This window comes from Moschus berezovskii, chromosome 13 (genome assembly GCF_049115385.1).
Source record: "Moschus berezovskii isolate FMDL1 chromosome 13, NW_MosBer_1.0, whole genome shotgun sequence".
Lineage (NCBI taxonomy): Eukaryota > Metazoa > Chordata > Mammalia > Artiodactyla > Moschidae > Moschus > Moschus berezovskii.
Window position 1 is genome coordinate 50,231,915 of NC_142472.1, and position 27,174 is coordinate 50,259,088.

Here is a 27,174-nt window from a genome sequence, read left to right on the forward strand (position 1 = left end):
CGCTGCCACAAAGTCTCTGTTTGCTTATTTGCAATTCAAAGAGAAAAATATTTCACCTAACTACTGTGGGAGCAAAGAAGAACTAAAGAGCCTCTTAATGAAAGTGAAAGAGGACAGTGAAAAAGTTGGCTTAAAACTCAACATTCAGAAAACTAAGATCATGGCACCCAGTCCCATCACTTCATGGCAAATAGATGGGGAAACAGTGACAGACTATTCTTTTGGGCTCCAAAATCACTGCAGAGGGTGACTACAGCCATGAAATAAAAAGATGCTTACTCCTTGGAAGAAAAGTTATGACCAACCTAGATAGCATATTCAAAAGCAGAGATATTACTTTGCCAACAAAAGTCCGTCTAGTCAAGGCTATGGTTTTTCCGGTAGTCTTGAGAGTTGGACTGTGAAGAAAGCTGAGCACCAAAGAACTGATGCTTTTGAACTATGGTGTTGGAGAAGACTCTTGAGAGTCCCTTGGACTGCAAGGAGATCCAACCAGTCAATCCTAAAGGGAAATGAGTCCTGAAAATTCATTGGAAGGACTGATGCTGAAGCTGAAACTCCAATATTTTGGCCACCTGATGTGAAGAACTGACTCATTGGAAAAGACCCTTATGCTGGGAAAGATTGAAGGCAGGAGAAGGGGACGACAGAGGATGAGATGGTAGGATGGCATCACCGACTCTGATGGACATGAGTTTGATTAAGCTCCCGGAGTTGGTGATGGACAGGGAGGCCTGGTGTGCTGCAGTCCATGGGGTCGCAGAGTCGGACACGATTGAGTGACTGAACTGAACTGTGGGCGAGAATTCATTTTTTTTTGGGGGGGGGCGCACTTTTTGTCAATCACTTATAACCTTGGCAAATTACTTTTTATCACGTTCTCTGATTTTACTGGGGGGGGGGCGGAGAATCCCAACTAGAACTTGGAAAATAAACGTTTTCCTCATCTTTAAACAGCACTCCCCTAAACCGTTACAGCACTATGAGTTGCGTTTGATTGGATCCTAGGCGTTTATCCTAGCTACATCACCCAGATAAGAATCCCGGTATCTGGAGAGCATTCGGCCGGGGGAGAGGTTTCGCCGGGTATCTTTCTGGCCCGGCCGCTCCACTCCCCGCCTGCTTCCCGCAAGCCCCGCCCTCCCGCTCCCCGCCCACCGCGCTCCCTGCCCCGCCCATGCCCCTCAGCCCCGGCCCCCGGCGCTGCCCCGAGACTCTCGCTGCGGCCTTACGTCACGGTTCTTCCTTCCGCCCAAGGCACCTCCCCCCTCGGCCCGCCCACCCGCTTCCTGTGGGCGGTGCGGGGCTGAAGCGCGCCTGCGTTGACGTGTTTGTTGTGCGCGTGCGTCGCACCTCGGTCCCGAGCCCGCCATTGGAGCTTTGCAGTCAATCGCGTCCGACTGGCCGGGGCTCGGGGACGAGAGCGGGGCGCGGGTAGCGGCCCCTCTCCTGGCAGCTTGGAGAGCTCCGTTATGGCGGAGGCGAAAGCGGAGGCGGAGGGAGCGAGCGTGGCTCCAATTCCTGGTTCGGGTGCCGACGGCAGTGGTCAGTCGCCTGCAGTCGAAGGAGAGGGAGTTGGGGCGGGGGGCAAAGAGAAGGACGCGATCGCCAAAGGAAAGGAGGCCGGCGGGGACAGCGAGGAGGACGGCGAGAATGTGTTCGAGGTGGAGAAGATCCTGGACATGAAGACTGAAGGGGTAGGTGCAGGCCCAGGATGATGCTGCCCGCGCAGAGGGGGCTCCGGAGGCGGTATGGGGAGGTCCATGCCGCGGGGGCGCTGAGACCGGGGCTCCCTCCTAGGCCGCCATCCTCGGCGCGAGGGCGGTGTCTCGGCTCCAAGAACCGAGTGTCCTCGCCGCGCTCTGCCCCGCACTTCCCCGTCCCTCGTGGGGAACCCTGCTCAGTGTCTTGTTTGACCCTGGTCCCCCCAGAGTGAGGTGCTTCCTCCGTTTGTGCCCTTACGAGACTTTGTATAGACCTCTGTTTTACATTTCAAGACTTCGTTCTTTATATGTTGGTCTCCTGCTGTGAACTCCCTTAGTACAGAAACTGTTCTATATTAACTCGTTAACCCTGACGCTTGAATCCGGTGCCTAGCATGCAGTAATTGCTTAATGTGTATCAGGTTGTTAAGTGAGTGAATCACTTGTGGGCCGGGGGAAGGTGAGTGGGTCGAAGGATGGGCAATGGGACGATAATATATTTTAGTAAATAGGTGTAGGGTGACGAAAGGCCCCACACGATGGTCCTCTGTGTGTTGTGTTTTCAGTTCAGTTTCTCAGTCGTATCCGACTTTGCAACCCCATGGACTGCAGCACTCCAGTCTTCCCTGTCCTTTTTATTCCCTGTGTTATTTTAATTGTCTCTCATTTCACATTTGTCCTGTGCTACCTTTTTTTTTTTTTGCGCATTCGTTCAGTAGAGTTTTGTTTTCAGTTACTGCCTGGTATGTGCCGTGTTCGGTCCTGAGGATATAGAGGTGAATTGTAGCATACACAGTTGCTTACATAAAAGTTTCTCTTGTCCAGAGAAATCGAATATCGACAGTATTATTGTTAGTTGAAGTGAAGTTAAGGAAATTTTTATGTACTTAATTTTCCCAATTACGTTTTAAGTACCCTGAGGTGAGAGGTGTATCACCTGCGTTTAACATAGTGCCAGGCTGGTGGAAGATATTCAGAAAATAGTTAAGACGGTAATGTCTTCTCAATTAAGATGATTCCCTTCTTAATACAATATTTTATTTTGTCAGCTTCGAAGGATTGTAGGAACTGCACCTAAAGCCCCATCTTTAAAGTCTTTTTTCCTTTATTTAAGTGGAATCTCACTGTATTTGTTTGGTGTGCATCTGCTTTTTTTGCTTAGTAACATCTTTGTGAGTTTTAATCCCTGCTGTTGGAGCTATAGTTTGGTTGTTTGTTTTTTTTTTTGGTTGCAAGTTGACCTCAAACAACTTGGGCCCTAGGGGTGCTTGGCCCCGCACAGTTGAAAAACCAGTATAACTTTTGACTCCCTCAAAACCTAACTACTGAAGACTTTTTTACTAGAAAAGGAAGCCTTACCATAGTGTAAACAGTTAACAAATATTTTGTATGTTATGCATATTATATACTGTGTTCTTAACAAAGGGCTTCCTTGGTGGCTCAGCTGGTAAAGAATCTGCCTGCAATGTGGGAGACCTGGGTTCAATCCCTGGGTTGGGAAGATTCTTAATAAAAAAGTAAACTAAAGAAAAAAAAGTATTAAGAAAATCGTAAGGAAGAGAAAATATATTAACGGTATTGCCTACACAATTTACATCGTTTACAAGATGAATTACCTGTCGAGCCTGCATCAATATTGTCTTAAATAAAGCATTGTAGATGTTATATGTATTACTAACACTGACATCAACGATGGAAAGATAATGTGAAAAAGTTGACTGATGCAGTGTTTTATGGTAGCCTAGTGTGATCGATCGGAGAAGGCGATGGCACCCCACTCCACTACTCTTGCCTGGAGAATCCCATGGACGGAGGAGCCTGGTGGGCTGCAGTCCATGGGGTCGCTAAGAGTTGGACATGACTGACCAACTTCACTTTAACTTTTCACTTTCGTGCATCGGAGAAGGAAATGGCAACCCACTCCAGTGTTCTTGCCTGGAGAATCGAGAGACGGGGGAGCCTGGTGGGCTGCCGTCTGTGGGGTCGCACAGAGTCGGCCACGACTGAAGCGACTTAGCAGCAGCCTAGTTTGGGCTTCCCTGGTGGCTTAGTGATAATGAATCTGCCTGCAGTGCAGGAGGCGCAGGAGCTGCAGGTTAGATTCTTGGGTTGGGAAGATCCACTGGCAGAAGGCATGGCAACCCTTCCAGTATTCTTGCCTGGAGAATTCCATGGACAATCCATGGGGTCATAAAGAGTTACACACGACTGAAGCGACTTAGCACAGCACAGCAATCTAACCTAGACACTAAAGAACAAATCATTAGAAAATTTTTATGGCATGTAGTATTACAGTCATATTTATAATACAGTATCAGAAACATTGTTACACTTTTAAAGATATCATTTACCTTGAATAATTAATTGGCTCATATTCAGTTTCTCCAATTAGAAAAGAATGATAATATAATTCTTTGAAAGCAAAGTTATAACATATTAAGAAAGCTTAGCACATTAATTTTCCATTAACTGTCACTCATCTTACACCTTTGTAGTAATAGACCAACATCTGCATATTCTTCATGCATTCTTTGCATACTTTTTTATTATTTCAATATTTCTAGACTATATGGTTCATCTGTAACTTTTTTCAAATTGTTGAAAATCTCTAAACATTTTTCCAATATATTTATTGAAAAAAATCTGCATATAAGTGGACCCCACAGTTCAAACCCATGTTAAAGGGTCAACTGTATTCAGTTGTATGAATATATTACAGTTTTATCTTTTCTACTTCTGTTGATGGGCACCTGGGTTGTTTCCAGTTTTGGTCTACTGTGAATAATGCTTCTGTGAACTTTACTGATGGAGAAGGAAATGGCAGCCCACTCCAGTATTCTTGCCTGGATAATTACATGGACAAAGGAGCTTGGCGGCCTACAGTCCATAGGGTCACAAAGAGGCAGACACAATTGAGTGACTAACAGGCCAGAAACTTTACTGAACATGTCTCCTGGTGTATTGTGCCCAAATGTTTCTCTTGGTCGTGTTGCTATATACCTAGGAGTGGGAGGTATACACCTAGGAGGACAAGATGCATATGTCTTCAGCTTTAAGAAACTGTTTTCAAAAGTGGTTGTACCAATTTACACTACTACTGCTGGCTTATGAGAATTCCTTTTGTTTCGCATCCTGTCAACACTTGATATCATCAGTCTATATTTTCAGCCAGTAGTGGTGGTGTATTTTTTGTTGGTATTTCCTACTTGTAATTTATATTTTTCTGGATTTTACGTTAGAAATCAGCGTTGAAATCATTGAGCGTCTTTTCATATATTTATTCGTCATTTGGTTATCTTTTATGAACTGCCCTTTCAGCTCTCTCTCTATTGAGTTGTCTTTATTGATTTCTTATATTCTGGATTCAAACCCTTTGTGAGTGGTGTCCTGTAAATCTCTTTTCCTGCTATGCCTTTTTGGTAAATAGAATATGATTCATGTAGGAAAAGTTAATCTTTGTTTTGATGTTGAGTGCTTTTAATGTCTGGTTTGAGAAATCTTTCCTTACTCTAAATATTCTTTTTTTTTTTTCTTGAAAGCTGTATTGTTTTGTCTTTCTGACTTAAGTTTGCACTTCACTTGTAATTGATTTTGTGTATAGTGTAATGTAGAAGTCAGGTTTCATTGAGCAAATCTTTCTTTTTATTCTTTAACAATACGTTGTAAATTTTAGAATCAATTGTCAGTTTCCTTGCACATGTATGAACTTTGAGTTTTTATTGAGATTTGCATTGAGTTTGTGGATAAATTTAGGATTAATTTTTTCAATAATACTTTCTCTTTTTTAAAAATACTTATCTGGCTGCACCTGGTCTTAGTTGTGATGTGTGGGATGTTTTTTATTGTTGTTAGTTTCTGCAAGTGTGATCTCTTTAGTTGCAGCATGCAAATTATTATCTGACCAGAGATGGAACCCAGGCCCCCTGCATTGGGAACAAGGAGTCTTAGCCACTGGACCACCAGATAAATCTTGTTTTGTAACTTTTTGTGTTGAAGTTTTAGTAAGTTGATTTTTAGGTGTTACTGATTTTTCAGTGCAGTGGTAAATGATTTTTTGAAAAGTTTCCTTGTATTACTGTTTGTTGCTTATGCAATTAATTTTTGTATATTTACCATTTGAGAGATTCCCTTTATTTCTGGTTGCTAAATACTTTTATTGTAAATGGATGTTGAATTTTATTAAATCTTTTTTGCTGTGTCTGTTAAGATGAGTACATAATTTATCTCCTTTATACCACTAATGTGATGAATTGCATTGATTACAACTTCATGTTCATAGAATAAACCGAAGTTGGCTGTGATATTATCCTTTTTAATATTATATAGTTCTTAGTTATTTCATTTATTTCTGCTTTTTCTTTATGATTTTCTTTCCTTATTTCTTGGTCTTTTTCTTAACATCTTGAGATGGATGCACAGATTTTTTTTTAATATTTATTTTTAACTGGTTGATGATTTCTTTACAGTATTGGTTTGATTTGTCATACATCAACATAAATTAACCATAGGTGTACGTATGTCTCCTCCCTCTTGAATCTCCCTCCCACTTCCCTCCCATTCCACCTGTCTAGGTTATTACAAGCCCCAGTGTGAGTTCCCTGAGTCATATAGCAAACTCCCATTGGCTGTCTATTTACATATGTTGGTTCATATGCATTCATGCTGCTCTCTCCATTCATGTCACCCACCCTTCTCCATTCATGTCACCCACCCTTGTCCGTCAGTCTGTTCTCTGTCTGTGTCTACACTGCTGTTCTGCAGAGAGATTTGTCAGTGTCTTCCTTCTAGATTCCATATATATGCATTAATATAAGATACTTGTTTTTCTCTTTCTGACTTCACTCTGTATATTAGGCTCTAGGTTCATCCACCTCATTAGAACTGACTCAAAAGAGTTCCTTTTCATGGCTGATGTGATTGTATATACGTACCACAGCTTCTTTATCAGTTCATCTGTTGATGGACATCTAGGTTGCTTCCATGTCTTGGCTATTGTAAATAGTGCTGTGGTGAACATTGGGGTGCATGTGTCTTTTTCAGTTTTGGTTTCTTCAGGGTATATGCCCAGTAGCAGGACTGTTGGATTGTATGGTAGTTTTATTCCTAGTTTTTAAAGGAATTTCCATACTGTCTTCCACAGTGGCTGTATCAGTTTATGTTCCCACTAGCAGTGTAGTGGTTCCCTTTTCTCCATACCCTCTCCAGCACTTGTTATTTGTGGATTTTTGTAATATGGCCATTCTGTCTGGCATGAGGTGATATTTCACTGTAGTTTTGCTTTGCATTTCTCTAATAATGAGCGATTTGGAGCATCTCTTCTTGTGTTTACTAGCCATCTGTATGTCTTTGGAGAAATGTCTGTTTAGGTCTTTTGTGCTTTTTGGTTGGATTGTTTGTTTTTCTGGTATTGAGTTGTATGAGCTGCCTGTATATTTTGGAAATTAACTCTGTCAGTTGTTGCATTTGCTATTATTTTCTCCCATTCTGAGGGTTGTCTTTTCACCTTATTTATAGTTTCCTTTGCATAGCTCACTATTTTTAGCCTTTCTTTTTTCAAACAACATGCTTTTATGTCATGTTAAATTATGTTCTCACTTTAGTTGCAGTTCATAAATTATGTTTGTTTTCATTCAGATAACATTATTTTCCAATTTCCATAAATTGTGTATAAATACATTGCTTAATTTCAAAACATTTATTAGTAAATGTTTCATGTGCTTTAAAGGAATACTTTACTTTCACTGATGTAAGTTCTTATGTTGTTTTACATTGAATATTTGCCTAATTAATTGTGTTGAAAGTGTTCAACTCAGTCACTCAGTGGTATCCAACTCTGTGACCCCATGGACTGCAGCCCACCAGACTCCTCTTCCATGGGATTCTCCAGGCAAAAATGCTGGAGTGGGTCGCCATTCCCTTCTCCAGGTGATCTTCCCTACCCAGGGATTGAACCCAGGTCTCCTGAATTGCAGGCTAATTCTTTATCATTTGAGCCACCAGGGCACAGTTGGGTTACTTGAAACCTATAATACATCTGCCAGCAAGCAAATCAACCATTAGTTAAGAACTTGAAACTGTGGGAGAATGGGGAAGTAATTTGAGAATAATTTGAATGCAAGAGGCTATTCTCTGTTTCATTCAGTTTCAGGTCAGCAGCTCAGTCGTGTCTGACCCTTTGCAACCCCATGGACTGCAGCACACCAGGCTACCCTGTCCATTACCAGCTCCCCGAGTCTATTCGAACTCTTGTCCATTGAGTTGGTGATGCCATCTAACCATCTCATCCTCTGTGATCCCTTTCTCCTCCCGCCTTCAGTCTTTCCTAGCATCAGGGTTTTTTCAAATGAGTCAGTTCATACTTCATATTCCTGATATTATTGATTAGTATAACTGTCATTTTTTGTGATGTGTTTAAAGCAGTACTAAAAAATACCAGGTATTTTTACTTTCTTATTACTCATTTTTTGCCTCGCCATTTTTTAATATATTAGCTATTTTTACTTCTTTTATTTATTTATTGCCTTGAAACAAGGCATCCTGACCAGGGATTGATCCCCCTCACCACACGTGAGAAGTGCAGTCTTAACCATTCAGCCTCCAGGGAAGTTCCTGCTTTTATTATTAATATACTTGAAGTCTATTAAAGTGTCTAATTACAGTTGTAAACTGTGGAAAATTCTGAAAGAAATGGGAATACCAGACCACCTGGCCTGCCTCTTGAGAAACCTGTATGGAGGTCAGGAAGCAACAGTCAGAACTGTACATAGAACAACAGACTGGTTCCAAATAGGAAAAGGAGTACGTCAAGACTGTATATTGTCACCCTGCTTATTTAACTTCTATGCAGAGTACATCATGAGGAACGCTGGGCTGGAAGAAGCACCAGCTGGAATCAAGATTGCTGGGAGAAATATCAATAACCTCAGATATGCAGATGACACCACCCTTATGGCAGAAAGGGAAGAGGAACTCAAAAGCCTCTTGATGAACGTGAAAGAGGAGAGTGAAAAAGTTGGCTTGAAGCTCAACATTCAGAAAACAAAGATAATGGCATCTGGTACCATCACTTCATGGAAAATAGATGGGGTAACAGTGGAAACAGTGAAAGTTATGACCAACCTAGATAGTATATTAAAAAGCAGAGACATTACTTTGCCAACCAAGGTCCGTCTAGTCAAGGCTATGGTTTTTCCAGTGGTCATGTATGGATGTGAGAGTTGGACTGTGAAGAAAGCTGAGCGCCAAAGAATTGATGCTTTTGAACTGTGGTGCTGGAGAAGACTCTTGAGAGTCCCTTGGACTGCAAAGAGATCTAACCAGTCCATTCTAAAGGAGATCAATCATGGGTGTTCATTGGAAGGACTGATGCTAAAGCTGAAACTGCAATACTTTGGCCACCTCATGCGACGAGTTGACTCACTGGAAAAGACTGATGCTGGGAAGGATTGGGGGCAGGAGGAGAAGGGGACGACAGAGAATGAGATCGCTGGATGGCATCACCGACTTGATGGACATGAGTTTGAGTGAACTCCGGGAGTTGGTGATGGACAGGGAGGCCTGGCGTGCTGTGATTCATGGGGTCGCAAAGAACTGAACTGAACTGAATTACAGTTGTGCTTTTTTTTTTTTAATTTCATGTTCATAATACACTCAGACTCACTGGGTTTTTTTTTTTTTAACTAATTATCTAGTATATAGAATCTTAAGAGGATAGGCGGACCATCTGCTTCCTTATAGTTTGGCTCATGGGTTAAGCTCAGCTATCAAGAAAATAGACATTGTGGGAGTTTTGAAGATAAGTTTATAGGTCCCAAGACTGTCATGAAATTTTTTAGTATACAGCAAAGTCTTGGGCAATATTTGTGTTGACAGTACTCCTATTTTTTAAAAAAAGTATAATTCAGCGATTTCATTTCTTTTGTGTACTGCTGTACACATAGTGACCCTCTGTAAACATTTATTGAATGAATGAATGAAGCAAAACTGCTGAAATAAAGGCAGTTATTTATCAATCAAGTCTGGAGCTAAAATTGAAGATATACTCCTTATACTCAAAAATGATTATTAATATTCCTCATTGTCATTGACTAAATCAAACTTAATTGATAACTAATATTAAATTTATATGTGTTCACTGTTGAAATAAAACTTTTCTAGTTTTTTTTCCTTTAAATCAGAAAAGCTGCAAGAATTATGTAGGATCTCCCACATGCCTTCACTCAAATCCCCCAGTTGTTAATATTGACTTAATTTTTTTCCTATATATACATTTTTCTTCTGCTTATTTAAAAGTAAATGGTGTGTTTAATTTAAAGCTCCCTTGAGTAATAAATTTAGCATTTTTATGCACACAAAAATCAGGTGGCCCCAAAGCAAGGATCATTTGTTTCCATGCCCTATTGTTGGTACATTAAGGCATTTTCCCACTCTGCTGTAACAGTGTAACTTCTCATGTAACTTCTCCTACCAAGACCTAGAATACCACTCCTTGAAGGCAGTACAACACACTGTTGACTAAGGCTTTTTTCCTTTGCCTCCATTGGTACAGCGGAGTTCAGCATTATGCAACCATGCTGTCTCACCTTGGTGTATCTCGTTTTAACTACACCTTCACAGAAGCTCTTGCAATGTGGTATACTAATAGTTTTCTTTTTCCACACTTTTGCTTAAGAGAATGTGCATACATTTTCAGTTGGTATAATCACTGACACCGCACCCCCCCCAACAGCTGTATAACTGAACCATTAAACTGACAGACTGTTTTTTATTTTTGGCCACTTTGCGGGATCTTATTTCTCTGACCAGGGATTGAACCCGCTCACCCTGTAGTGAAACCATAGAGTCTTAACCACTGGACCACTGGGAAGTTCCTACGTAGGCTCTTAAATATTATTTTAAAATTATAAAGATTTTCAGGATTATTGTTGAAAGTTAAGAGGCTATATACTTTTCCCATCATCTCTCACTTTCACCCTGTTAAAGGCTGATACTGAGTTTTCCTACAGGTAGCAGAGTGTCTCTGGAAGGCAGTGTGGGCATGACTGGGGGCTGACCTGGGAGGGCACTCAGCTTGGAAAATTTGTGGCCTTGGTGGTTGTGTGAATAAAATCAGACAGTGTTAAAAGCAGAGCTAGAATGGTGCTCTGCAGATCGTGCGGGAACTATTGAATTGAGGGTGTTATTAAGGACAAAAAAACCCCAGAAATCTAGAGAAGCAAGAATTTGGAATATATATGACAAAGACTTAATAGTTATCAAGTATTAAAAAGAAAGGGACTTCTCTGGTAGTCTGGTGGTTAGGACTTGGTGCCTGCTGTGGCCCAGGTTCGATCCTTGGTCGGGGAGCTAAGATCCTGCAAGATGTGTGCCATGACCAAAAACAAAGGTTTTAAAAAGAAAAATTCTTATAAATGAGCAAGAAAAATGGACAAAAGACTCAAGGAACTTTAAAATGTTTTTGTTGTAGTTTATGCATATGGCTTCCCTGGTGGCTCAGATGGTAAAGAATCTGCCTGCAGTGAAGGAGACTTGAGTTTGACCCCTGGGTCGGGAAGATCCCCTGGAGAAGGGAATGGCAACCCACTCCAGTATTCTTGTCTGAGAAATCTCATGGATAAAGGAGACTGGTGGACTACAGTCCATGGGGTCACAAAGAGTTGGACATAACTGAGCGATTAACACATACATATGCATTCTATATGTGTATCTTGAAGTTTCCACTGTAACCACTTTTCAGTGTGCAGTTCAGGGGTAATTAAGTACATCCACAGTGATATGCAGCAGCACCTCTGTCCAGCTCCGGAACTTTTCCATCTTCCCAAAGTGAAGCTCTGTCCCCATTAAACACTGATTCCCTATTCTCTCTCTCTCAGTCCCTGTCTCCTGTCTCAGTGAGTTTCCATGTTGTAGGTGCTTCATATAAATGGAATCATAAATATTTCCCTCCTGTGCCTGGCTTACTTCATCTAGCATGTTTGTAAGGTTCATCCATGTCATAGCATGTGTCAGAATTTCCTCCCTTTTTAAGGCTGAATACCACATTTTGGTTATACATTCATCTATTGATTGACTGATTGGGTTGTTTTCCACTATAGCTATTGTGAATAATGCTGCCCTGAAATGTGTGTTCAAATATCTGTCTCTGTTTTCAGTTCTTTGGGGTGTATACCTCACAGTGGAATTGCTGGATTATAAGGTGATTCTGTTTAACTTTTTGAGGAATTGCTGGACTGGTTTCCATAGCAGTTGTATCATTTTACATACCCACCATCAGTGTGAGACGGTTCTCATTTCTCCACATCCTCACCAACACTTGTTATTTTCTGTGGTTTTGTTTGTTTGACCTAGTAGGTGTGAGGTAATGTCTCGGGTTTTTTACATTTGTTGTGGTTGTGCTCGGTCTTCATTGTCGCACAGGCTTTTCTCTCGTGGTGGTGAGCGGGGGCTACTTCAGTTGTCCTGCAGAAGCCTATCTTGTGTGGCTCCCAATCTAGAGCTCGTTGTGGTGCATGGGGTTAGTTGCTCCTTGGTATGTGGGATCTTCCCGGATCAGGGATCAAACCTGCGTCTCCTGCGTTGGCAGGCGGATTCTTCACCACTGAAGGGAAGCACAATTGCCTATTTTTTAATCCAGTTGGGTTTTTTTTTTTACTGTTTAGTTGTAGTTCTATCAGTTCTCTTTTTTTGTTGTTGTTGGCCATGTGGCATGCAGGATCTTAGTTCCCTGATCAGGGATCGAACCCACAGCCCTGCATTGGAAGCCTGGCATCTTAACCACTGGAAGTTCTCAGTTCTTTATATGTTTTGGATATTGACTCTTTATCAGATATATGACTTGCAAGTATCTTCCCATTCAGGCGGTTGCCTTTTCATTTTGTTGATGACTTGCTATGTAGAAGCTTTCTAGTTTGATGTAGTATGACTTTTTTGCTTCTGTTGTTTTTGCCTTTGGTGTGATACTTTTTTTTTTCATATTTATTTACTTATTAGGCAGTGCCAGGTCTTAGTTGCAGCACCTGGGATCTTTAGTTGGAACAAGTGGGATATAGTTCCCTGACCAGAGATTGAACCCCGGCCCCCTGCATTGAGAGTGCTGAGTCTTCACCACTGGACCACCAGGGATACTTTTTTTTTTTTAAGGCCACTTGCTTCAGGAGAAGAACTCCCCCACACACATTTTATTATTGTTGTTATTTAAAATTTTATTTTTTTAATTTAAAAATTACTTAAGTGAAAAGTACCATATATAAAGTACATCGAAGATGAACTCTCCTTCCGCCCTCCTCCCCAGAAACTGTTACAGTCACTAACTTCTATCTTAGACTATTTTAAGAGATGCTTTTAGGCCAGTTCATGTTAGGAGGGGACAGAAGTTAAAATGTGACTCATGTCTTACTATTCCACTGTGGTAAGCGGTTGCCCTCAGAGGAGAAACTGTAGCTGGACTTGGATTGGGTGGAATTTCATTATGTGTTTTAAGGAATTCACAAATGATCTCAGGAGATGAACTTTTTTCTTTTTAGATGAACATTTTTATCATGATTTTAATCTCCATTTTAAGTTGGTTCATTTGTTCTCAGCAACTGTATGGCTTTGGAACTATAATCAAGTCTAATATCCTTTATTTGCTTGTTTTTAATTTATGTTACAGGGTAAGGTCCTTTATAAGGTTCGATGGAAAGGATACACAGCAGATGATGATACCTGGGAGCCTGAGATTCACCTTGAGGACTGTAAGGAAGTTCTTCTTGAATTTAGGAAGAAAATTGCAGATAACAAAGCTAAATCAGTGAAGAAAGATATCCAGGTATTATATTTTATCTCATAGTAGGTTTTTTTTAATATAATAAATTTACTATAAATTTAATGGTATACAAAATGTTCAGTATGAAATTTACAAGGAAAAATGAAATATACAGCATTTCTATTGTAAGCTCTGTATAGCCAGTTGATTCTCATAGAATGCTTTTGTTGATTTTTGCCAAACTGTTCTTTCTGTAGCCAGCCTCTGATTGCAGCTGACAAACAGCTATAATTTGGACATGTTGATTAAGTTACAAATAAGAAGAAAGTGGGGAGAAGAGAAGTGTTGAAATTTTTCTTGTTTGTCCATGATGTGAACATTGTGTTTTCTAATACCTTTTGTGCTATTCACAGTACTACTGCAGATACCACACATACTTTTATATTTAATCAGGTTTCAGTTCAGTTTAGTTGTTCACTGATGTCCGACTCTGCAACCTCATGGACTGCAGCACACCAGGCCTCCCTGTCCATCACGAACTCCCAGAGTTTACTCAGACTCATGTCCATTGAGTCGGTGATGCCATCCAACCATCTCATCCTCTGTCGTCCCCTTCTCCTCTCACCTTCAATCTTTCCCAGCATCAGGGTCTTTTCAGATGAGTCAGCTCTTTCCATCAGGTGGCCAAAGTATTGGAATTTCAGCTTCAACATCAGTCCTTCCAATGAACATTCAGGACTGATTTCCTTTAGGATGGACTGGTTGGATTTCCTTGCAGTCCAAGGGGACTCTCAAGAGTCTTCTCCAACACCATAGTTCAGAAGCATCAATTTTTCGGCACTCAGCTTTTCTTTATAGTCCCAACTTTCATATCCATACATGACTACTGGAAAAGCCATACCTTTGACTAGATGAACCTTTGTTGGCAAAATAATGTCTCTGCTTTTTAATATGCTGTCTAGGTTGGTCCTAACTCTTCTTCCAAGGAGTAAGCCTTTTTATTTCATGGCTGCAGTCACCATCTGCAGTGATTTTTGAGCCCAAAAAAATAAAGTCTGACACTGTTTTCACTGTTTCTCCATCTGTTTACCATGAAGTGATGGGACCAGATGCCATGATCTTTGTTTTTTGAGTGTTGAGGCTTAAGCCAACTTTTTCACTCTCCTCTTTCACTTTCATCAGGAGTCTCTTTAGTTCTTCACTTTATGCCATAAGGGTGGTGTCATCTGCTTATCTGAGGTTATCAACATTACTCCTGGCAATCTTGATTCCAGCTTGTGCTTCATCCAGCCCAGCGTTCCTCATGATGTACTCTGCATATAAGTTAAATAAGCAGGGTGACAATATACAGCCTTGATGTACTCCTTTCCCAATTTGGAACCAGTCTGTTGTTCCTTGTCCAGTTCTAACTGTTGCTTCCTGACCTGCATACAGATTTCTCAAGAGGTAGGTCAGGTGGTCTGGTAGTCCCATCTCTCAGAATTTTCCACAGTTTATTGTGATCCACACAGTCAAAGGCTTTGGCATAGTCAATGAAGCAGAAATAGATGTTTTTCTGGAACTCTCTTGCTTTTTCAATGATCCAGCAGATGTTGACAATTTGATCTCTGGTTCCTCTGCCTTTTCTGAAACCACCTTGAACATCTGGAAGTTCACGGTTCACATATTGGAGAAGCCTGGCTTGGAGAATTTTGAGCATGACTTTAGTAGTGTGTGAGATGAGTGCAAGTGTGCAGTGGTTTGAGCATTCTTTGGCATTGTCTTTCTTTGGGATTGGAATGAAAACTGACCTTTTCCAGTCCTGTGGTCACTGCTGAGTTTTCCAAATTTGCTGGCATATTGAGTGCAGTAGTTTCACAGCATCATCTTTTAGAATTTGAAATAGCTCCACTGGAATTCCATCACCTCCACTAGTCTTGTTCATAATGATGCTTTCTAAGGCCCACTTGACTTAACATTCCAGGATGTCTGGCTCTAGATGAGTGATCACACCATCGTGATTATCTTGGTCATGAAGATCTTTTTTGTACAGTTCTTCTCTGTATTCTTGCCACCTCTTCTTAATATCTTCTGCTTCTATTAGGTCTATATCATTTCTGTCGTTTATTGAGCCCATCTTTGCATGAAATGTTCGCTTGGTATCTCTAATTTTCTTGAAGAGATCGCTAGTCTTTCCCATTCTGTTGTTTTCCTATATTTCTTTGCATTGATCGCTGAGGAAGGCTTTCTTAACCTCTCCTTGCTATTCTTTGGAACTCTGAATTCAAATGGGTGTATCATTCCTTTTCTCCTTTGATTTTCGCTTCTCTTCTTTTCACAGCTATTGGGTGTGAAATAGTGATTAGTAAAACTAATCAGCTTTAGAAACATATTTCTAAGTCTGACTTTTCTGCTAATTAAAACAATTCTTAGATCACTTTATGAAGCTATAGTTTTTAATCTATAACTTAAAAGCTATACCTTTAATCTATTTCAGATTATTCACAAGTCTGATTATATCCACTTCAGTTTATAGCCACTTTGTTTTTTAGGAGCTCTTGTTGATGCTAAGGAAGGATAAAGGATTCAAAGGAACTCATGAGTTAAACTTCCTTTATCGGCAGTTTGGAAAAAGACTTGATGGTGGTTGAAAGTGGGATAACATTAAAACTAATGCACAAATTTGGCTCAAGGGTTTCCTTCTTGGGGGTTATCTGTTGTTTTGTCTTTGATTCTTGTATTCCACACATTATTGAATTGGCTTTATTTATGAATCTTCTGAGAATTTCCTGTTTTAAGTTTCATTTATAGCTTTTATTTATAAATCAAACCCACTCTTGTGCAATTTCTTCTCTTTGCTTTTAGCTTTCTTTTTTATTAGAAATAATTTCATTTTTTAGACTGACAGATGTTCTTGAACTTAGATCTATTAATATACAGTGAAAATCACTCACAACAAAATTTCTTATTGAAGTTTTTATTTTAAGGACTGAACATTGATCCCTTCTTTCCCTACAGTTTGAATTTTACTGCATACTTAGTATCTTTTAAATGACAAAAGCAGTATTAGGACTTGACTGTGTGTGCTGCTGCTGCTGCTAAGTCACTTCAGTCGTGTCCGACTCTGTGTGACCCCATAGACCGAAGCCCACCAGGCTCCGCCATCCCTGGGATTCTCCAGGCAAGAACACTGGAGTGGGTTGCCATTTCCTTCTCCAATGTGTGAAAGTGAAAAGTGAAAGTAAAGTCGCTCAGTCGTGTCCGACCCCTAGCGACCCCACGGACTGCAGCCTACCAGGCTCCTCCATCCATGGGATTTTCTAGGCAAGAGTACTGGAGTAGCTTGCCACTGCCTTCTCCGTGACTGTGTGTAGTGGTTGTTAATAATAATTGTAGTGATAGAGGCACCTCTGCCTGGCTAGTGCTTGTACTCTATGTACCAGATACCCGGCCATCTCTCTTATGGATTAGACTGAGAAAACTGGGACTCAAATGAACTAAGTAACTAGGCTCAGTTCACCAGTTAGTACTGATAGAGCCAGGCACTGTGGTAGGCTTTCTTTTGGTTTAGGCTGTAGTTTGAAATTGGTTTCAGTTCAGTTCAGTCGCTGAGTCGTGTCCGACTCTTTGCAACCCCATGAATCACAGCACGCCAGGCCTCCCTGTTCATCACCAACTGCCGGAGTTTAGAAGAGTGGAATTACCAGTTTTTAAAATGTATGCTGTAGTGGCAGGGTCTTTAATAAATAGCTTTTAAATTACTAAGGAAATTCTTTAGTACTTTTTAAATTTTTGTAAAGGAAATCCTTTATGAGTTCAGATTAGAGCCTTTTTCCTTAAGTGTTTTGCTATAGTCATACTTCACTTTTCTAGAATGGGTGCCTACTCCCTCCTTGCCTATTTCTTTCACTAAAAATACTTATAGACACAAATGCACCCGTCGTACTAGGTGACTGGTTCATATTGCTCTCAAAATTTAGACATTTTGATTGAATTTTCTTAAATTTATCTTAAACTTTACTATTTCCCTTGTGGCTCAGCTGGTAAAAAAGCTGCCCACAATGCAGGAGACCTGGGTTCAATCCCTGGGTGGGGAAGATCCCCTGGAGAAGGGAAAGGCTACCCACTCCAGTATCCTAGCCTGGAGAATTTCACGGACTGTATAGTCCCTGGGGTCACAAAGAGTCGGACACGACTGAGTGACTTTCACTTTCACTTACTATTAGTGAGATAAGTTTGCTGAAACTTTTCTCAGAAAGTCTTGACTCATAGAACACTGGCTTTGTTGTCCCATCATATCACCAGGGCTCTGCTTCAACCCAACTTGCACAGGAGTCTGGATGAGAACGAGTCCTGATAGACTGCTGGGTTTGAGGCTTCTTCTTAAGCTTAAAAATTCTTGTCCTAATTTTAGGGACGATACTTTTCCACTAGAAAGTGTCTAAGTTGTCCGTACTATTTTATAAATAACTTAAAATTCCAGGCACTAATAACATTTTGAATCTTTATAAGACTGAAACCCCTGTTTCTTTTTTTTTTTAATTATTTTTTATTTTATATTGGGGTATAGCTGATTAGCAACATTGTGATTGTTTCAGGTGCATAGCAGAGCAACTCAGCCATGCATATACATGTATCCATTCTCCTCCAAACTCCCCTCCTGTCCAGGCCCCCTGGGGTATACAGTAGGACTTTGTTGGTTACCCATTTTAAATATAACAGTGTATGAAAATGAATGTTAGTCACTCAGTTATGTCTGACTCTTCGCGACCTTATGGACTTTAGCCCTCCAGGCTCCTCTGTCCATGGGATTCTCCAGGTAAGAATACTGGAGTGGGTAGCCATTCCCTTTTCCAGGGGATCTTCTTGACCCAGGGATCGAACACAGATCCCAGATTATGGGCAGATTCTTTAGTGAACCAGTAGGGAAACCCATATTTATACATTATTCCAGTATTTATCTTGTTATGACTTTTAACCTAATTATTGAATGGTGTCGGTAGACAAGCCTATGGCAAAAATGCAACTACTCATTAACCTTTTCCCACTTTAGCAAAATAGTTTTGCTGTTCATAAGTTCTTGTGACTCTCACTCTAGGTGTAGAAGTAGAGAGTAGGAGGAAATGCTTCATTCACCTCGTCATCACTGTTGATGAAAGAAACAGACATGTGCCGCCTGTGAAAAACTGTATGGAAAAGTGTTACCAATTTCTATTTCTGTGAGTCAGTCAGCATCACAGAAATAGAAATGTTTTCTACCAAAAAGTGATTGTTGATTCTATTCACCAGAAAATATACATCATGCAGAAATGGTATTTGTTCATTAAAATACTTTTTTTAGCATTTGGATACCTTTCTATCTTTTTGCAGACCGTCGGGTAGTTCAAGATTTTTTTAAAAAGCAATAAAGTAGTGTTTAACGTTGATTTGTGTGATACAGTCTAGACCTTCATTTTTAGTCAGCTAAAAGTCCACAGCTAGGCACTGGCTGGTTTCCTTGAGAACTCTGATGATGGATGTTACATGACAAAGAATAACCTCTGCTGGACCATCACAGCAACACTTTACTGCTTTTACCTTCCTGGTTTTCTTTTTAAGGGTAGCATTTTTTTTTTTTCCAGTAAATATCAAATGTTTCAAATGGGCCAAACCCTTAAATGGTCGTAGTTTTACAAAAACAGATCATATCTATCTTGTTCTTGAGGAGCCTTACAAGTTGTCCATGTGTGATCTTACTTTTAAGAATAGTTCCATATACTTGCCTTCTACCTTTTTTTTAAAATAATTTATTATCAGGACACATTCTAGCCAGCAAACAGCTGTGTTTTTTTAATAATTAACCTGTGTCCCTACTCCTCAGCTAAGAGATAATTTTGCCTTTATTTTAAAATTTTTCTGAGGAAAGTTGGTTTTTTTTTTTTTTTAGCTTCTTGAAATACTGGCTATAAAGTAATATATGTACTCTTAACGAATGAGAATTTGCACACCCAAATAAGCTTTATTTTTAAAAGTGTACATTTTGTGAAGTAAACATTTATTCCAGTAGTGCTATGAACCAAAATGTTTTTAAACTTACTGTTTTGGAATTGTCTTCATAAGAATATTAATGTCATGCAGGAAAGTAATTTCTAGTGATGCTTCCTTTATGTGTGCAAAAAAAAATGCATGATGATGGTTCTAACAGTGCAAAAGTGCACTTCCAAAAGTTATTTGAGCAGTGATTGCACTATTGAAGAGCTCATGCTTCCCAGAGGTGATTAGCTAGAGGGAGTGACCCTGACGTGGGTGTATATTGGGCGGTGATTTTGTCATCACACTTTGTCCATCGGGTGTTGACCTAGTGGAGGAGGGTGACTGACCCTGACCTGCTTGAGTCAGCCCCACTGTATGCCTGTTGACTTACTGTAATCATGATCAGAGCCCCCCTTCGTTTTCAGAGTTGCCTTCATTTGGATAATAAATAATATGCTTGTTGTGTGTGTGAAACTATTCAAGTAAGTAAAAAGACAGATTACTAGTGTACTGAAAGTGCTCAGGTTTGTGATATGTGTGGTTTTAATTTTATTCACTTTTAGTTATTTTTAAAGTTAACACTAATTCCTTTCTATCATCTAATACCTGTTTATCAGTTGGTAACGAATTTTTTATCCTGACTTCATTGAATCTGGCCAGTTATTCCAGGGCTGGATCACCCCAGCAACTAACCCGGCGGTTCATTTGAAATCAGCTAGATAATTTCACACTGTGAAGTTACACTGTTTCTTAATACCTTCTAATATCTAATAAACTATTCCATTTCTCTCAGTTGTCTCAAACAAAGCTTGTCTTTGTTGACTTGATTGAATTGAGATTTGAAAAAGGTCTGGATGTTATATATCCTTGATAATCTCTGCATCTCTCTTAATCTATAACAGCTTCTTCCCATAACCTTCCCCCATTTTTCCCCATCATGTCTATTTGATGAAGAGACCAGATATTTTTCTGTAGAGTTTCCCATATTCTAGGTTTTGAGCACATGGTGTCTTTTAACGTGTTCCTCTCTCCCTCCATGTTTTTGTGAACTGGGAGCAAATGTAGAAGCAGGATTGCACAGGAGTTTATTGGTTTTTTTAATTGATATTTTGCATGGATGGTCGTGAGCCTTGCTGTAACATGTCAGAATTCCCATCTTGTCTAGTTGACTCCTCTCCCATGAGGTTAACAGAATCTCCGAGATGAGGAGTTTCATTCTGATCCACGTGACAAATCCTCACATTTCATATGTAGGTTTTAGGAGCCACTGATAGTCGTTACCTGGAATCATTATTTCATTACAGCTTGTGATTTTGTAATTCTGACATTCCTTTGCCTTTACTACTTACATTACTGGGAAGATGATTCTGAGACGCTAACTGACTCTGGAAGTGGGGAAGGGAGGAGCTGAGTTGAGGTGATGAGGCTGCAGAATTGATGCACGACTGTCAGTGTCTAAGGGAAGAGCAGACTCAAGAGACAACTTGAATTACTGGATTGGGAACCTAGATAGACCATCGTGTTATTTAGGGAACAGCTCCAGTTTTGAACACATGAGGTTTTAGTTACTTGTTTGTTGTCCAAGTGAAGATGGCCAGTCTCCCACTTTAAACATGGGTCTGGTCTGAGTTGAAGAGGAAGATTTGGGCTAGAAATGTAGATTGGGGAGTTGGTGGTACGTGTGGGATACTTTTTTTATTAACTCTGTTTCAACTGATAATCTGACTATAAGATTGACTGTATTTTGGGGAAAAAATTCAGTTTTAGAATTCATTTAAAAATTTTTTGAAGCAGTTAGTCAAAACTTTGTCTAGCAAGCTTTGTCTGTTCTTCCTCTTCGGCCCCCACCACCACCCTGCTTTCTCCCCCTTTTTTTTTTTTTTTTTTTAATTTTTTTCAAAGAAAACTTCATTAAATGCTTTGGAGAGACTGACTAAAAATGAGTCACTTGAAAAAAATCATAGTTGATAAGGAGACATTACATAATGAGGAAGGTTTCAGTTCTCCAAGAAGACGTAACAATTCTTAATGTGCCCCCTTTATCAATGTAGAAAATTTAAGTAAAAATAGGGTATTCTGTTTGGAAACGAGGCGTCACCACTGTTTCAAGAAGGTGGAAGTCAGTTGTCAACTCTTCAGGATTGAGGGAAATTCGAGAAGGTCTCCTACAGGCAAGTAGTTCTGTAGACAAGTGTCCTACAGAACTTGCTTAAAGCAGAGGGGTGGCTTTCCGGTGAGCCTTGATTGAATTGTAGGCTTTGCCTTTGGTTTCTGTGTGTGTATTTGTTCAAAGCAGCAGAGACCTTTGTCTGTGTCAGGACCCGTGATACAGCAGCAGCATCATGGCAGCAGTGCTTTTGTCACAGATGCAACCGGTATCTGGCCACACTGTGCAGGTTTCCTGGTAGTCCTGGGGGGTCCGTCACTGAGCTCTGTCCTGTCTTCTCAGTTTCCTCTCATCTAATAGCCCCCAGAGCCCCACTCCTTTTCAGAATCCAGGCCAGTTGTTTTATAGAAGCTTCTTCACACTAGAATTAGATGGATGCTGCTGCTGCTAAGTCACTTCAGTCGTGTCCGACTCTGTGCGACCCCACAGATGGTAGCCCACCAGGCTCCACCATCTCTGGGATTCTAATGTTAAATCACAAATAACATTTTTAAAATTGGAATTAGATGGATGCTCAGTTCAGTTCAGTCGCTCAGTCGTGTCCAACTTTTTGCGACCCCATGAATCACAGCACACCAGATGGATGCTGCTGCTGCTGCTGTGTCGCTTCAGTCGTGTCCGACTCTGTGCGACCCCATAGATGGCAGCCGACCAGGCTCCGCCGTCCCTGGGATTCTCCAGGCAAGAACACTGGAGTGGGTTGCCATTTCCTTCTCCAATGCGTGAAAGTGAAAAGTGAAAGGGAAGTCGCTCAGTCTTGTCTGACTAGTAGCGACCCCATGGACTGCAGCCCACCAGGCTCCTCTGTCCATGCGATTTTCTAGGCAAGAGTACTGTAGTGGCTTGCCATTGCCTTCTCCGAGATGGATGCCAATTAATGTTAAATCACAAATAGTATTTTTTAAAATTGAAATGAGATGATTTGTAGATTAAGCATAGACATTTGGGCACATGTATTCTATCGGTAAGGTACATGACATCGATAGGTGAGTCCTGCATTAGTTATCTCATTGCTGGTGTTAAATTATAATTATATGATAAAGTGAGGTCTATCATTTTTTCTTCCCTTTTAAAGGTACCTTTTCCCCTGTAAAATAGTAAGTAACCTAATAATAAGTAACCTTTCAGACTGAGAATCACTTCTTCAACAACCTCTCACCCATGATTTTAAGATAATTTTGAATAATTTTGCTTTAATCGGTTATTACTGTGGTGTTGCAAATAACAACTTTTATAATTTTGTTTTTCTAAGCTTTTTAGTTTGTATCCTATAAAGTGCAGCTCCTCCCTCCCCCTTAAATTTTTTAAGTACCGGTACACACTCTTGGAGTCTTTTTATTTGATTGCTGTTGTTAAAACAGGCCCACCCTTGGTTTGAGGCCCTCTAGGTGAGCTCCTGTGTCCTCTGCAGTTTCCCTGTCTGTCTGGGCGCGTCTTTGCTCCCTGGACAAAGTATCCCCATGTATCCTCCTGCTCCAGCCCTGGCACCAACCTTTATTCAGGGAATCTTGATTCTTTTTATGGCAGAATAGAATTTAGAAAGCAAGATACAGTTATTGCTACTGGGATATCATTATTTCTAGACCCTTTAGACAGAGATAAAGGGGAAAACACATGTTAGTTTTAAGTCAAGTTCATATTGATATCTAATTTCAGTCCATCACCACTGTGTCTTCCTGTCATTCTTAGTGTCTGTAGTTCTGTCTCCCTTTTCTTCCATGAGAACTCTGGTGTTCATTAATATTGTATGCAGTCATTTACTGAGCCCTGCAGTAATTAGAAATTAGTTTCAGATTTACTATGCCCATTCTACTGTGAAATTCCAAATTTATTTACAGTTGTTTTTGTTCCTACAGTGTATTCAGTTCGGGTGGTGATTGTTCAAAAGTTACTTGGATTCATTCTTTTTTTTCTTTTCTGTGGTTATCAATTTGATAAATAGGTTATTTGATGTTGTTAATTAGTACCTATTTTCTTGCATCCTTCCCTTTCCCTCCACACCCAGTTTGAAATACGGCTCTCTAATGACAAATCAGAATTTCTTTCTCTTATGAATGACTTGGATTTTTTACCTGATGCCTCAATTTCTTTTATTTTCACTGTTTTGTATAAACCAAAATTCAACTGAGTAAATTTGAAGCTCTAATTGGCTTTATCCAATTTATGAATCAGACAGCATCTATCTAACAAACAGAAGGATGCTCCCAGTAGCTCATGAAAGGAAAGGTTGTAATTGGCAGATGGAGACGATTCAGTTCAGTCGCTCAGTCCTGTCTAACTCTGCAACCCCATGGACTGCAGCACACCAGGCTTCCCTGTCCATCACCAACTCCCAGAGCTTGCTGAAACTCCCGTCCATTGAGTCAGTGATGCCATCCAACCATCTCCTCCTCTGTCGTTCTTTCTCCTGCCTTTAGTCTTTCCCAGCATCAGGGTCTTTTCCAGTGAGTCAGTTCTTCGCATCAGGTGGCCAAAGTATTGAAGCTTCAGTTTCAGCATCAGTCCTTCCAGTGAATATTAAGGTTTGATTTCCTTTAGGATTGACTGGTTTGATCTTGCAGTCCAAGGGACTCTCGAGAGTCTTCTCCAGCACCACAGTTCAAATGCATCAGTTCTTTGGCACTCAGCTTTCTTTATGGTCTAACTCTCACATCCATACACGACTACTGGAAAAACCATAGCTTTGACTAGATGAACCTTTGTCGGCAAAGTAATGAATGTCTCTGCTTTTTCATATGCTGTCTAAGTTCGTCACAGCTTTTCTTCCAAGGAACAAGCGTCTTTTAATTTCCTGACTGCTGTCACCATCTGCAGTGATTTTGGAGCCCAAGAAAATAAAGACTGAGACTATTTCAGACCAGATCACCTTCCCTCACAGAGAGGCTGGGGGTCATTAGGGCAGGTACTTCACCAGTGCTGATCAGGAAACTCTAGACTGCTGGTTTATAGTTCTGAGTGTGGTAGGTATTTGTCCTGGTGAGCTTAGGATTAGCAACTGCATTTGGGGCCTGTTGTTTCTTTTTAACAGTAGGTGTGTCTCTCTTGCATGCTGTTGTTCTTTTTAGGTTAATTACTCTGTTCCTTTGTCTGCTTTCTCTTGTAACGATTTAATAAAATACTCTGCTCTAATCAATTTATATTGCTTATATTTATGTGAATTACTTTTTTGAAATTTTAGGAGGCAAAGGAGAACAAGATAGATTTTTTAGCTTCATGACTGCGGAGCAAGCTTTATTTATTTTATGAAGAATTAGACAGTATAACCTCAGACTTTATGAGGGGTTTTTTTGGGCTCTGGTTTCGCCCTGCCACCACCACCATTGTTGAATAGTCACTAATTCATGTTTGACTCTTTTGTGACCCTACAGGCTGTAGCCTGCCACCACCGTCACTTATATCTGAATCTTCTATTTTCTTTCTGTTTTCTCTCACCTTCTTTGTTTGGAATCTGATCTCAGCAGTTTCTCATGGTGGGGCCTTTTCCAGTACACCTGGCAGGGAGCATCGGCTGGTTACTCTAGAGAACGCTCAACCTGGACCGTCCCTTCATGATCCAGTGCCCAGAGCTCCTGCCCTTTCAGCAGCTCCCCTCACGGAGACCCGCTAGACTTTTGAGTGATTTCTTCCATTCTCCTTGCTACCTTTGCTTGCTCCGGTATGGATATTCGTACCACAGGGGTCTTACTGCTATTACTAGTTTGTTCCTAAAGTGAAAAGTAAAGTGGAAGTCACTCAGTCATGGACTGTACAGTTCATGGAATTCTCCAGGCTAGAATACTGGAGTGGTACCCTTTCCCTTCTCCAGGAGATCTTCCCAACCCAGGGATTGAATCCAGGTCTCCCACATTGCAGGATTCTTTACCGCCTGCAATGTTTGTTCTACCAGCTTATATTCTGGGATTCATTGAAACACCTGGACACTTAATTTTGTTGTAGATGTTGTCTGTGGCATGGGGTGGGAGGCGGGGGTTGTTTTGCTGTCCCAGTGAAACTGTACCTCAGGTTGGGACTTCAACCCACTGTCTTTTAAATCCCTGATCATACGTGGGACTTAATGAAGCTCAAGTACTTGATGTCCCAGAAAGAATTCAGTGAGAGACAAAATGATAGGTAAGAAGTGAGTTCACAGAGTGAGGGCCATCTCAGAAGGCAAGAGCAGCCCCAAGCTATGAGATTGTCAGGTTTTTGTTTGTTTGTTTGTTTGTTTGTTTGTTTTAGATTGTCAGTTTTTATAGGTGAGTAGTTTCATAGGCTGATAAGTAGGAGGAGTATTCCAGCTGTTTTGGAGAATGGGTGGGGATTTCCAAAAATTGGGGCACTTATTGACCTTTTATGCACGACCTTGGAACTGTCAACACTTCCCAGGTGGCTCAGGTTCCCTGAGAGGCCCAGTTTCAATCCCTGGGTGAGGATGATCCCCTGGAGAAGGAAATGGCTACCCGCTCCAGTATTCTTGCCTAGGAAATTCCATGGACGGAGGAGCCTGGCAGACTACAGTCCATGGGGTCGTAAAGAGTCAGACATGATGGAGCCACTAACACTTCCACTTTCTTGGAACTGTCATGATGCCTCTGGGTGTGTCACTTAGCCTGCTGATGTCTTACAGTGAGCATACACTGAGGCTCAAGGTCTAGTGGACGTCTTCATCATCTTGGCCCTGGTTGTTCATTGTTCAGTCACTTAACTCATGTCCAACTCTTTCGGCCCCATGAACTGTAGCACACCAGGCTTCCCTGTCCTTCACTATCTCTCAGAGTTTGCTCAAACTCATGTCATTGAGTCAGTGATGCCATCCAACCATATCATCCTTTGCTGCTCCCTTCTCTTACCCTCAATCTTTCCCAGCATCTGTGCCTTTTCCAGTTAGTCAGCTCTTTGCATCAGATGGCCAAAGTATTGAAGCTTCAGCATCAGTCCTTTCAATGGATATTCAGGGTTGATTTCCTTTAGGATTGAACTGGTTTGATCTGCTTGCTGTCCAAGGGACTCTCAAGAGTCTTCTCCAGCACCAAAATTCAAAAGTATCAATTCTTGAGGGCTCAGCCTTCTTTATGGTCCAGCTCTCACATTTGTACATGGCTACTGGAGAAACCATCGCTTTGAGTATACAGAACTTTGTCAGCAGAGTGATGTGTCTGCTTTTTAATACGTTGTCTAGGTTTGTCAGACCTGCTTAGTTCTAACCGTTTATGTCCTGTCCTTGGGCCATGTCATTCTTTTAAAGACTGTGCTTTACCCCTCTCCCTCCTATTTTACTAGTTGCTTTTTTATGAAGTGCTATAGGAAGAGTCAAAAAGTTTTGCCAGTGCCACCACATTTCCACTACCTTATTAAACTTGGTGGTGGTCTTTGCTAAAGCACCACAGGGAAAACTTAAAAATGCACCTATCTTGATTCTCCCTCTTGTCCTTCCCCAAGTCCTTCCCCAAGTTATTTAGAAGAGAATGTGGGGAAATAGGACCTAAAAATGCTTTGCATAATGTTTTTATATCTAGACAGATACTTAATTCTTAAAAGGTTATTCTGTCATCAAATAAATCTTTACAAATTACTTATTGGTGTTTTGAAAA

At 40.7% G+C, this 27,174-nt stretch overlaps 1 protein-coding gene across 2 annotated transcripts in view; it reads left to right on the forward strand.

The window, feature by feature from the left end:
- Nucleotides 1–1,330: 1,330 nt before the first annotated feature.
- Nucleotides 1,331–27,174, forward strand: part of MPHOSPH8 (M-phase phosphoprotein 8) — a 49,394-nt gene continuing 23,550 nt past the window's right edge. Inside the window, exons 1-2 of one of the 2 annotated variants that reach the window (XM_055426426.2) lie at nucleotides 1,331–1,697; nucleotides 13,354–13,509. In XM_055426426.2, the coding sequence (XP_055282401.2) occupies nucleotides 1,473–1,697; nucleotides 13,354–13,509 (381 nt within the window). In that variant the 5' untranslated portion in view covers nucleotides 1,331–1,472. The remainder of the gene's footprint in view (nucleotides 1,698–13,353; nucleotides 13,510–27,174) is intronic. The other variant, XM_055426425.2, reaches the window with a different exon arrangement.